The following is a 12,012-nucleotide window of genomic DNA, read 5'->3' as shown; positions in this document are numbered from 1 at the left end:
TGAGAAACTCGGGAACCTCTTCAGCTCGCGACTCGACTGTGGTGTGTCTCAGTTGTTCATTCCTGGGGAGATTCCGGGGTTCGAGATTACGCGGTTTGGTAGCAAAGCAATGCATTCCAAATAGTCAGGAACGTCGTGGTCTCTCATCGTGATTCACTTTAAGGTTATGCTTCCGGGAGTCTCTGCAAAAGATGATGTCGAGGTGTTCTTTCTCAGCAAATGTCTGCGTCCGTATGTCTCGGAATCTTGCCAAAAGCCAATGATGAATGGCAGGATAAGGATGAGAGAGCTTATAAGTAAGCCATTCTTGTGGATTTTGGGACCATTAGGAGTTAAAGTAAGGTGAAGAGTCTCTCTCTTGTCTCTTGTAGTGTAGGTTCAGGTTGGCTTCCCAGTGGTTCAGGTGCAGACCATCCAGTTGTGCCTTCCTTCAAACCACACAAATTGCCCTGTGTTGTTCTGTCCTTCCTTTCATGTTCCAGTCATAGGTACCTGTCTTGCCATTCTTTTCTCTTGTGTTGAGCGGCCACTTCCTCCCTTGCTTCGGGTCTCCTCATCACCTTCATATCTACCACTTCTTCCTCTTCTTCTCTTCTTCTTTTTTCTCCATTCACTCTTCAACATTTTCTAATTTCATTACCTTTCCTAAGACTATTCATTCTTTATTCTTCTTCTTTTAACTTCCAGACACTCTTTCATCTGATTCCTCTTCGGTTTTCTTCGATAACGGGTTATTCAGCCCCGTCCTATACACTCATTTTCTCTCGAATCACCTACCTCTTAACAATTATATTTGAGCTCTTTGTAGTAGCTCGTCCACTCTCTGATAACTCCCTAAAAACCTCCGACCTACAGATCGAAATATCTAGTAATATCAACATGAAGCGTTTCTTCACTTCGGCGGTGGCTATGGCGGCGGCTGTTGCTGCTATCCCCGTTAGTAAGTAACCTACAAGGCGAGTGATAAACCAGACTGACCGTAACTGCAGGCCGACCACTTATTAAACGAGAGCCGTACGATGCCCCTCTATTGTTTCTCGAATGCCCACTGACGCTATAGTAGAGTCACTACCATCACGCTGACTACGGCTTCTACTTACACCCAAGTTGTCGCTCCAGCCACTCCGATACCTATTATTCCAACTGGAACGGCGACCTTTCAAGGAACCCCCGTGCCTGTGCCTGATGATCAAAAACCGCCCAACGGTAGTGGATCTAAACTGCCATGTGTCACTTGCAGCCCAAGCGGTTCTTCTAGCTCTGGGAGCTCCGGCAGTCCCGGAGGTTCAAACGGCTCTAAACTCCCCGGTATTTCTTACGCTCCATACCGTGGCGACCATCAGTGCAAGAGCGGAGATGAGATAAAGCAAGATATTTCTGACCTTGCGGGCTCTTACTCTCTCCTCCGTATTTATGGCACCGAGTGCGACCAGGTTTCCAAGATCTATCCATGTGCCAAAGCCAACGGCATGAAGCTGTTCCTTGGTATTTGGGACATCAACGATGTCCAAAGCGAAGCCAAGTTGATCATCGATGCTATCGGTGACGATTGGGACATCGTGGACACCATCAGCGTCGGAAACGAACTCGTCAACAATGGCGCTGCCACCCCTGCACAGGTCCTTGCCGCAGTCGACGAAGCTCGTGCAATCCTGAAAACCGCTGGGTATAATGGCCCTGTCTTAACTGTCGATACGTTTGTGGCTGTCCAGGAGCACCCAGAGCTTTGCGAGAAAAGCGAGTATTGTGCAATCAACGCCCATGCCTTCTTTGACCCTCACACTTTTGCAGATGGTGCTGGCAAGTGGCTCTCTGACACCGTCCAAGTCGTCAAGTCGAAGCTATCCAGCGACAAGCGCGTTGTGGTCTGCGAGACTGGCTGGCCCACAAAGGGTGATAGCAATGGTAATGCTGTTCCTGGATTAACTCAACAAGGGTCAGCTCTCAGGGCCATCAGAGAAGCATTTTCCGATCACCCTGATGACCTTATCCTTTTCTCTGCTTTCAATGATCACTGGAAGAAGCCAGAACCAGCAACCTTCCACGCTGAGCAGTTTTGGGGCATCGACGGCAAGGACTCGGCTTCTGAGTAGAGTAGAGCTCGAAGATTTGTTGTGTCAGCTAAGCCTTCGTATCTTTGAACGGTTTGCGGCTTGGTTTTTGTTGTGAAACATCGTTCGATTTGGTGTTTTTTTATTGCTTTGTGTTGTTATTGTTTCGGGGCTACGGATGCTGAGTACCTTGTGTTATCGCAGGACTATACGTGTTTGGTACTTAGCAGGAGCATGTGGGAGGATTGTCTACTTCTTATCGGGTTTTGACTGCCTCGTTATTTCACATGGCTGTCTTGTTTGAAGAGTGTGAAAAGGCCTGTGCTGAGTATTTTGTATGAATTGAAACTTGATTTTATTATGGTGCCGTTCGTGTTGCTGAGTGAGCGATAAGCAGCAGTTGATGTTGTGTAGTTATTCTCGATTTGGTTTCAGGAGTGATTGATAAAACGTGTATATATAAATCCGTTTAGGAATGGAAAGTCGTCTACATAATTCAGAACACCTGCTCTTTATTCCCATTATCATTAAACCCTTATCATGGATCAGAGATATGTCGTCAGAGTCCACAGCCATCCGGCCATTAGATGTCAGTCACTGGCTGTCACAACCCTTAGTACTCTCGGTTTCCGTGTCATCTTCCAAATGTTCTGTAGACCATGCCACGACTGTAACCGAGGTGTTCGCGAAAGAAGTCTCTCTTAAAGACTGGCGAGATTGAGAACGGCGAGAACAGTGAAAATGTTAAGGGATCGTTGCTGGAAATATAGATAAATGCCAGAAAGAAAATTCAGACACCGTTGTAGAGGAATACATCCATCCAGTGCTTGGATTTTAAATGAATAGGAAATCAAATACAAAAGTCGCGTGTGAACCAGCGATTCACAAGCTCTTGATCCACTGGCAGGTATCTCATGAATGACAAAACCTGTATTGTTCTGTCCTTGTACAGACGTAATCAAATAGATGTCTCAGTCAAATCTCCATCAAGCTGCTCAACATATTTCAGAAGAAGCCGCGACGGGATGATTTCAGCAGATCCAGAGCTCGTCAACAAACTGATCGAGTTCAATGATACGAAACCGAGAACCGATGGTCTTATCCTTCAGGAGTGCGTTCCAGGCGGACGAAAGACTTGCTTTCCATGACACAACCTCAACGCTCCAGCCCATTTTCAGGGCGCGTTGAGCATATGCAAGAAAGCCATCCGAGTATTTGGCCGGCCGGGCATCCCCAGTGGCAATAACGAGTGTGCCCGGCATCTCAAAATACTGCATAACAGATTCGCCAATTCGGATTTGAAGTGTTTCGTCAACCATATCCTCGACATAGCGAAAACCGCCAGTCTCGAAAGTGGTGTGATCGTTGGAACCAGACTGTTCAGCACGACGGCTGCGAAGGTCGACTCGATACCCAAGATCTTTCAGCTCTTGAATGAAAGGAGGCTCACCTCGATCGGGACGCATGGAACAGCCTACGTTGAGCCATTCGGCATAGCGATCACGAGTAAGTAGTTCATGGAAGAAAGGGAGGTTCATTTGGGGAAGTGGTACGAAGCGTGAAGACTCGGGAATGCTAAATCTGGCCCTCAAAGCTTTCTGGAAGCCGATAACGATATTGGACATGTCAACGAAGACGTGAATTCCGTTGCCCGCAATAGTAGAAAAGTCGCTGCAGATCATGGAGTCAATAATGCGCTCATCAACTAGCTTGCCCATGAGAATTTCGTGTTTGACTGAAGTCGATAGCACATTGCTGTGAATTTCGGAGATGGGTCCGTATTTGAAAGGTTGGTAAGAGAGGACATGTTTGACAGATTCTGGTCGAACAAGGTCCCAAACCACCACTTTAGGCTCGGAATTTCCTCTTGAATGGTTTTTTTCTTTTGTTTTTACAACTTTGGTCTTGCTCTTCTTAGTCTCATCAAAATGCTTGAGAGGAGACTCATTCGAGCTTGGCGGTGTTGAAGCAGCAGTTGAATATGAATCGGCAGGCAACGCATCAGTGTCAGAGCCACCACCGGTCTCTGAATCGGTGATTGGGTCGAAGATTGGTCCGGCCAAAATATTGGGGACATTAACCGCCTTGGTGAGTGATGCTGATTCGAGGGACGTCGTCAGTATCGTGACCGGCCGTGCCTTTACAGAGGCAACTGCTGGCCGATGCTGAGGCGTCCCATTATCTTTGAAACGAAGTTGCTCGAAGAGTCTCTTAAAGTTTCCAAGTGCGGGGGGCGAGTTGGAGTCCTTGGCGATTTTCGGTTTCGGAGAGACCCATCCCGTGAGGCTTTGCGAGTTCAATCGAGTGAAGTCGCCAAGCTTGAATAGGCCATCATGACCTATATTTCTGCTGTCCGGTGGCTCGTGAAGAGGATCATCTGTTGAATTTGTCGTTGTAGATGCCATAGTAACCATTGAAAGCGGCCGTGCTCATGGAGACGTATTTGAGGTTGAGATCAATATTGATGGTACTCACGTCTATCCGAGACGTGAGCTGGTCTGTGAAATATTTCCAAAGAATTGGCAATGCTCGGATACTGCAAAACGAATTGGAAGGCAAGAAAGATATCGATAGGGCAATTTGCCACAACTGAGCTGAGATTGCACAGAGATCCAAAACAAACAGAAACTGGAGCTGGAACCACAAGATATAGGTCAGACTAGTCAAAATGCCACAGTAGATTCCAGATTGATGCTAAGCAAAGATGTAACGCGTCAGATTTCGCCGCTTGAGCGAAGCCAAAATGGATGATGGGGTTGATCAGGTGCGGAGCGGAAGATGGAGCCATCAAGCGTCTTACGAGGCCAAAAAGAAGTGCAATTAACGACTGGATTAGAAAACAAAGTCAAGAAGAAGACGGTGATGAAATGAAAATATTCAAAGACAGAGATGAGAGAGAATCGATGAGATGAAGAAGAAAGAGAGAATATAAGACTACATGCGTTGGGCGTTGATATGGAGAAAGTTCGAAGTTGGTGATGAGAGTGGAGTTGATGATGAGTCAATTGGGCGATGCGTTGGACTGGACTGGAGGGGACCTGCTGACGCTCCCGGGATCTGATCCGATGTGGCGGGTTGTCAGCCAATCAAACCGTGGAAAACGTGGCCATTGACGGTCTTGCACTTTGCACTTTGCACTTTGCGCGAGCAGATTCAAGATTTGCCACCCCTTAGTAGTTTTGATAAACACGTGAACAAGAAGTGCCAGCTACAGTAGTTGTTTGATCTGACACATGTAATATTTAAATTCACTGATTAATCAACTGCATCTCCTTCACCCAGAATGTTCGTAATGGAGCGGAGATTTGTCAGAATTCATCCCGACTTGCCATACCATGGATGCTGCCAAAGTTCATGTGTAACCTATCACCCAAATATCTGCCACTGAAAGCCTCTCCCTCTCTGCTCAACGGCGCAATATTGTGAACAGGGACAATGTCAATATGTGGAAAACGTAACTATAATTATAACCCGGCCATACTCCATATAAGAAGGCCTGCACTCTTAGGCATAATCCATTTACAGACCGAGTCTTTGCCATTTTTATATGAATGAGCATCAAGTTCGACCCATGTCTCATCATCTCTCCATCCGTGACTAATGACTTGTCGCTGACCGCAGACATCGTTCGGCGAAGACTACGCAACGGATTATGTTTTTGCCATGCTGCGTTTTTATCATCGCCGGAAGTCAATACTTGCTCGGTGTGAGTCGATGCTGGGCCGCACTGAGCTGCTTGAGCTTCGCCTTCGCCGCGCCCGCTCCTCGTTTGGATCAGCAGGGTGTAGGCCCGTTGACTTTGCAAACATGTTCAGGACGTCGGTCAGTGAGATGACACCGGTGAGTCTGCCCGACAGACGAGCACCTGCCATGGCAGATGCTGGTACAGCAGCAGTAGGGACTGGTGACGCTGGCACGGCAGCAGTAGGCACAGGTGATGGAGGTGCAGCATGAGTGGATGTTGATGCAAGCGTAGCCGGAGGTGGATGCGTCGGGGTCGTAAAAGATTGAGGCCCCATTAGGGGAGTAGCAGGAGCCGAAGGCGATGGTGATGCCGACTCGACTACCCACATCCTGTGCGATCGAGTCGCGACAAGCTTGGCGACAGTATGGGCTAGCGTCGAGTACGGGTTGACGTAGAACACGGGGAAAGCGTCGCGCCCATGTTCGACTCCTCGCTCGTTAAGAATCACCGAGATGAAATTCATGCACGATGAGTTGAGCAGGTGAGCGTTGGAACTCTTGGTCAAGTGCCGAACATCTTTGGTCGAAATATTGCCAACAACATTCAGGCCATTATCAACAACAGCCACACTTGTGAGGCCTTCATTGTGCATAAGTGTAAGGGCTTCTGACAATGGTGCATCAGAGCTGTCGCTAGTCAGTATCAAGTTCCATTCAGGGCAATGTTGCAACTCACTTGACAGAGACGATGTCCTTGGTGCCTACACCTAAATCACGAAGCATAGCAGGGTACAGCCGATCGATAGAGGGGAAATTGACGCCCTCATTCCAGAAGAACTCAACAATTCGAAGTTGGCTTGCAATGCCAACGACTTCGCCACTAGTGGCTGTCACCATGAGACGGTGAATGCCACTACCTAGAATCTGAATGGCTTGGGCAAGCTTCTCTTCGCTGGGTAACGCAACAAGGGATTCCTTACGGAACAAGGGAAAAACATCTCGTAAAGGAATCTGGCCACCTTCCTGAGCTTTGGCCAAGATCGAGTTGAAAAGTTCAACTTGATCGTCCTCTGGCTTGGCCAAGCCGACAACGACAAGCAAGTATACGTTCAAGTCGGTGTAATCGAATGTGGAGACGGCGGTATGAGTAGAAGCATCCTCGCGCACCAGCACAACATTTGTGTGGCTTTTAAGAAGTGCCTACAAAATTCGTGTTAGCATGACTACCAGTAGCAATCGCTCTCCAAGTCTGCCTTTTTGGTACGACTTTCATGAAGCTATGGGCTTACATACCTTGGTAGCTTCCTCGACGCTAGTGTCAAACTCCACCCACTTTATGTCGTCTGGAGACACAAGCTCTCCAATAGATACATCTCGCCAATCGCGGCCAGCAAATTTGGGGTTTGCGTGCTTGTTCCCGGCTGGAGGATGGCTCAGAAGCTCCTGGAGAGCAGCCTGTGTGAAAGAAGGATGTCGCTGGGATCGTGGTGAAGATGGCGCATTTCGCAGGTTCTCGGCGAAGCTCTGGCGATGGGCGGAAATGGAGCTTGGCCCAGAACCGGCGGATATAGAAACTGAAGGAGATCGCTGGGAAAGAGTAGGTGGCTTCTGAGACGATGAAGAACCCGAGGCAGCACTGTTAAGACTAGTTGAGCTGGTTGCGCGGGTGTCCTTGAGCTCGCGAGATGGTGAGGGGTCCATGGTTGCAAATTCGTGGACGAACAGCTGACGAATTGACTGATAAGAGTGATTGCCAGACCGGCCTAATCAGAGGCGAAGATAAGACACGGTCTCGGTGGAATATTTAAGGAGCGCTGTGTATATTGCGCAAGGGGCAGGTTGATGGTGAGATGACGATAAAAAAAAGGTTTGTCGCAACAGTTGACAGATGAGATGATGATTGTGGCACAGAGATGAACGAGAGAGTGGAGGAGGCAGGATCAGAGAACGGTTGGATGATTATGATCTGGATAAATCTTGATAAGTAAGAGTCATAAGCTAGGTACTCAAGAGTCAGGACACAAAAATTCAGACGGACATTCGCAAAGTGACGAGCAATATTTGAGAGTCGGACAGATGAAGTGGAATGGTTTTCTGGCGGAGGTTGGTCTGAAGACTGGACAGTCGCGAGGGGCACGAGATTACTATTACAATCCAATAAACGGGGGGTGAGTGGGCGGGGGAGAGGTTCCATTCCGTTGGCATGATGACAGCATTTCACCTACCTACTAACCTGGTCCTGGGGCAGTGGAGTGCCCCGCGATACTGGGGGTCGGCCCATGAGGACCTCAATCTTCAGTGCTGCATTTCCCATTCTTATGGGTGAATGTTGGAGTATAAATGATACCGGCTTAGTAGTACTTAATATAGTGGCCAGTACCTAGGTATGGACATCTGAGGTACTAATCGAATGCAACTTGGCGATTAAGAGGCACCTTTGAAACTTGTTTTTAAACTGTTCTCCCAAGTATGAATTAACCCCAACGTGAGGCACCTGACGACCCATTCCAACCCTGGTCCTAACGTCTTCGCAATGACTCGACAGAGCTGATCAGCGCATTGCTTCATACACAGGTAGAGGTATAATGTTAGCAAGGAACCATACATAACCAAGCTTGCGCCCAAGGCCTGAGTAGGTTCCTTGCTAACAAGACAGGACGATATACTTATTTTATTCAACTGTATGGCGATGCCTAAGTCTTCATAATTTACTCTGAATCATAAACTCAAAGGATTATATCAAGGTTTCCCTAATAGCCAACAACTAACCTCTTTACAAGAATACACACGGACTGACACAGCGACGACTGAACTCTATGATGAGGCTAATAGAAGAAGCTTCGATTGAGTTATACGCACAGTAGCTGCTTCTTACAGGACGGTATATGTCGATGTATGTTGTGCCAGAACTCTGTGAAACACAGGCCTAAATCTCATTCTACGCAGTCGACTTATAATCAGAGGTTCGAACGGGCTGCCTGGTTGTTCAAGGGTCTAGGTGCTGGGAGTACTGAATACAGATGATATAACATTATTGCATGTCCTCTTGTAGGCTTGCCTTCTTTCTATGCTCTCGGACTCGACGAAGCATCTTTGATCTTGAACGCATAAAAAAACACGAGGGAAAAAAAACGGACAATTAGTTAACCACCGACAGCCTGATGGGAGATCAAAGGCTCTATTGTCATGATAGAAAACCCAGTAAGATAAATGTCATGAAAGCGGAGGTTTAGTAGTTAGATGTTTCACGAGACAAATCCACTAGTAACGAAGGACATTTTGGCGGTGTGGCGGGGTCGCAGTTTTAGCAGTAGAGCTACTCGAACAAACAAAAGAATGCAGTTCTTTGCCTGGCTTTTTAAAAGCTCTTTGTCTACCAAGGTATATAGGTACCAACCTGTGTAGGTATACTAGTACTCTCTGACGGTTAGGCGATCAAAAAGATGCTTTGCTCGACGGGCTCTGAATATCCTCATACAGCTATATGGATCATTAAAACATGCAACTAATAGGGATTATATAGTAGTGTTGTTCCTAGGATGGAACTACAAACAGGCTCACATCTGAGAGTTGTGTTATCGATAAAAAATAGAGAGAAAAATAAACAATCAACGTCCCCGAAAAGATGACACTAGCGACTGGCTGGTTACCACGCACCCTTTGTTTTTTTTTTCTTTTCCTTTGGGCTCAATCGAGTTGCACGTGAAGTATCTTTGCTGCAAACTAAGCAGCTGAGGTACTTTGGTGGCCCTCGAAACTTGGGCTTCCCCTCCCCCACTTTGATTTTGCTCCCACCTCATCCATCCCTCTCTTCTTTCTTTCCCATCTCCCACCACTTGGGATCTTGGAAATCTCGTCCCTCATATCCAAGCCGCGGCGAACAGAGCCTACGAATACCAGAGGCTCGTAGCTTCCTTTTAGCCCTTCTTTATCTTACCTATTTTACGGTTGCCACCTTTACTTTCCTGGCAGTCCTCGACTGAAACTTAACTTTCTTTTGTGTCTGCTGGTGGACATCACCATCAGCATCCCTCCACGACAATGTCTCTGCTTCCGCAAGATGTCCACGCAGAGCTTTCACAGCTTCTGCAGGCTCTGCAGTCCCCCGACAATAGTATACGATCTCAAGCCGAAGAGCATTTGCAGAACAACTGGACCGCCAGTCGTCCCGAGGTTCTGTTGATGGGACTGGCGGAGCAAATTCAAGGCGCTGGCGACAATGCGACACGATCCTTCGCCGCTGTTATCTTCCGTCGAATTGCTTCCAAGACCCGCAAGAACGATGCTGGAGAGAGCATGGACCTCTTTCTGTCCCTGACCAAGGACCAAGCCGCCGTCATTCGTCAGAAGCTTCTCGAGACACTCGCCGCTGAGTCTGATCGTCTCGTTCGCAACAAGATTAGTGATGCTGTTGCCGAGCTTGCCAGACAATACACAGAGAACGGTTAGTACTGCACCTCTCAGGGTTGCTCAATACACGCTTGGACTTCGCTAAATGTGCTCTGCAATAGGTGATGCTTGGCCCGATTTGCTCAGTGCTCTTTTCCAGCTCAGCCAAGCGCCCGAGGCCGAGAAGCGAGAAAATGCGTTCCGAGTGTTTGCTACAACTCCTGCAATCATCGAGAAGCAGCACGAGGAAGCAGTTCTTCAAGCTTTCCAAAAAGGCTTCAAGGACGACGCCGTTATGGTATAGACCCCTCCCTGCGGGGCAGATATTTTGCCCATACTGTATATCATTGCGCCGCTAACGACAGCTGCAGGTCCGCCTTGCCGCCATGGAAGCCTTTGCTTCATTCTTCCGAACCATCAGTAAGAAGGGACAGGCCAAATACTACGCCCTTATTCCTGATGTGCTCAACATTCTCCCTCCGATCAAGGATACGCAGGACTCCGACGACCTCAGCAAGGCGCTACTTGCTCTTATCGATCTCGCCGAGTCAGCTCCCAAGATGTTCAAGCCTCTCTTTTCAAACCTTGTTCAATTCAGCATCTCTGTAGTCCAGGACAAGGAACTCGATAACATCTGCCGCCAGAACGCCCTGGAGCTTATGGCTACTTTTGCCGACTATGCGCCCTCCGTTTGCCGAAAGGACCCCTCTTACACAAACGACATGATTACGCAGTGTTTGAGTCTCATGACGGATCTTGGTGAAGATGATGACGATGCATCTGAGTGGATGGCGTCAGACGATGTACGTGCTCGAAAAATTTCACCCGCCTTCAGAGCGATTTTGTAACTAACGACTTCGCAGTTTGACCAGGATGAGAGTGATCAGAACCATGTTGCTGGTGAGCAGACCATGGATCGACTTGCAAACAAGCTTGGTGGCCAGACCATCCTGGCTCCTACTTTCAACTGGCTCCCTCGTATGATGACTTCCATGGCCTGGAGGGACAGGCACGCTGCTCTGATGGCTATCTCAGCTATCTCGGAAGGTTGTCGCGATCTCATGATTGGCGAGCTCAGCCAGGTGCTTGATTTGGTGGTTCCCGCACTCCAAGATCCTCACCCTCGAGTCCGATGGGCTGGCTGCAATGCTCTTGGTCAGATGAGCACCGATTTTGCCCCCAAAATGCAAACCGACTACTACGACCGTGTTCTCAAGGCCATTGTTCCTGTCTTGAGCTCCCCCGAGGGTCGAGTCAAGTCCCATGCAGCTGCTGCTCTTGTCAACTTCTGTGAGGAGGCTGAGAAGGCCACTCTTGAGCCATACCTGGATGAGCTTCTGTCACAACTTTTCCAGCTTCTTCAGAACGACAAGCGATACGTCCAGGAGCAAGCTCTTTCGACAATTGCCACCATTGCTGATGCTGCCGAGGCGGCCTTTTCCAAGTACTACGATACTCTTATGCCTCTCCTTGTTAACGTTCTCCAGAACCAAAGCGAGAAGGAGTACCGACTTCTGCGCGCCAAGGCCATGGAATGTGCTACGTTGATTGCCCTGGCTGTTGGAAAGGAACGCCTCGGCCAGGACGCCATGACCCTTGTTAACCTCCTCGCCAATATCCAGGCCAACATTACCGACGCTGATGACCCTCAGGCACAGTACCTCATGCACTGCTGGGGCCGTATGTGCCGTGTCCTTGGATCCGATTTCCTCCCCTTCCTTCATAACGTCATGCCCCCTCTACTTGAACTTGCCGTAGCCAAGGCTGATATTCAGCTGCTGGATGACGATGACCAGGTCGAGCAGATGCAGAACGAGGAAGGTTGGGAGCTTGTTCCCCTTAAGGGTAAGATGATTGGTATCAAGACGGGAAACATGGACGATAAACA

General features: G+C 48.4%; 4 protein-coding genes across 4 annotated transcripts in view; 2 read left to right on the top strand and 2 right to left on the bottom strand.

Annotated features, from left to right (window-relative positions):
* Positions 1-879: 879 nt before the first annotated feature.
* On the top strand, positions 880-2,411 carry FGSG_07944 (uncharacterized protein; the record flags this gene model as incomplete). The annotated part of the gene is made up of 3 exons (XM_011329485.1): positions 880-936; positions 990-1,014; positions 1,120-2,411. 3 exons carry the CDS (start codon positions 880-882, stop codon positions 2,091-2,093), a joined length of 1,056 nt encoding a protein of 351 aa, XP_011327787.1. The 3' UTR covers positions 2,094-2,411.
* A 106-nt stretch (positions 2,412-2,517) lies between these two features.
* FGSG_07943 (uncharacterized protein) lies at positions 2,518-3,769 on the bottom strand (the record flags this gene model as incomplete). Its single annotated transcript, XM_011329484.1, has 1 exon — positions 2,518-3,769. The coding sequence occupies one exon, from the start codon at positions 3,767-3,769 to the stop codon at positions 3,083-3,085; it is 687 nt and encodes a 228-aa protein (XP_011327786.1). The 3' UTR covers positions 2,518-3,082.
* Positions 3,770-5,344: 1,575 nt separating this feature from the next.
* On the bottom strand, positions 5,345-7,807 carry FGSG_07942 (uncharacterized protein). Its single transcript, XM_011329483.1, has 3 exons — positions 7,029-7,807; positions 6,472-6,935; positions 5,345-6,422 (listed from the first exon to the last, which is right to left on the bottom strand). Exons 1-3 carry the CDS (start codon positions 7,434-7,436, stop codon positions 5,729-5,731), a joined length of 1,566 nt encoding a protein of 521 aa, XP_011327785.1. The 5' UTR covers positions 7,437-7,807; the 3' UTR covers positions 5,345-5,728.
* Positions 7,808-9,776: 1,969 nt separating this feature from the next.
* FGSG_13254 (uncharacterized protein) overlaps positions 9,777-12,012 on the top strand; it is a gene marked incomplete at its 5' end in the record, with an annotated part of 4,127 nt that continues 1,891 nt past the window's right edge. Inside the window, 5 exons of the mRNA XM_011329482.1 lie at positions 9,777-10,179; positions 10,247-10,422; positions 10,490-10,927; positions 10,988-11,804; positions 11,883-11,969. Coding sequence (XP_011327784.1) covers positions 9,777-10,179; positions 10,247-10,422; positions 10,490-10,927; positions 10,988-11,804; positions 11,883-11,969 — 1,921 coding nt within the window. The remainder of the gene's footprint in view (positions 10,180-10,246; positions 10,423-10,489; positions 10,928-10,987; positions 11,805-11,882; positions 11,970-12,012) is intronic.

Source organism: Fusarium graminearum, chromosome 4 (assembly GCF_000240135.3).
Source record: "Fusarium graminearum PH-1 chromosome 4, whole genome shotgun sequence".
Lineage (NCBI taxonomy): Eukaryota > Fungi > Ascomycota > Sordariomycetes > Hypocreales > Nectriaceae > Fusarium > Fusarium graminearum.
This window is presented reverse-complemented; position numbering and strand designations above follow the sequence as displayed.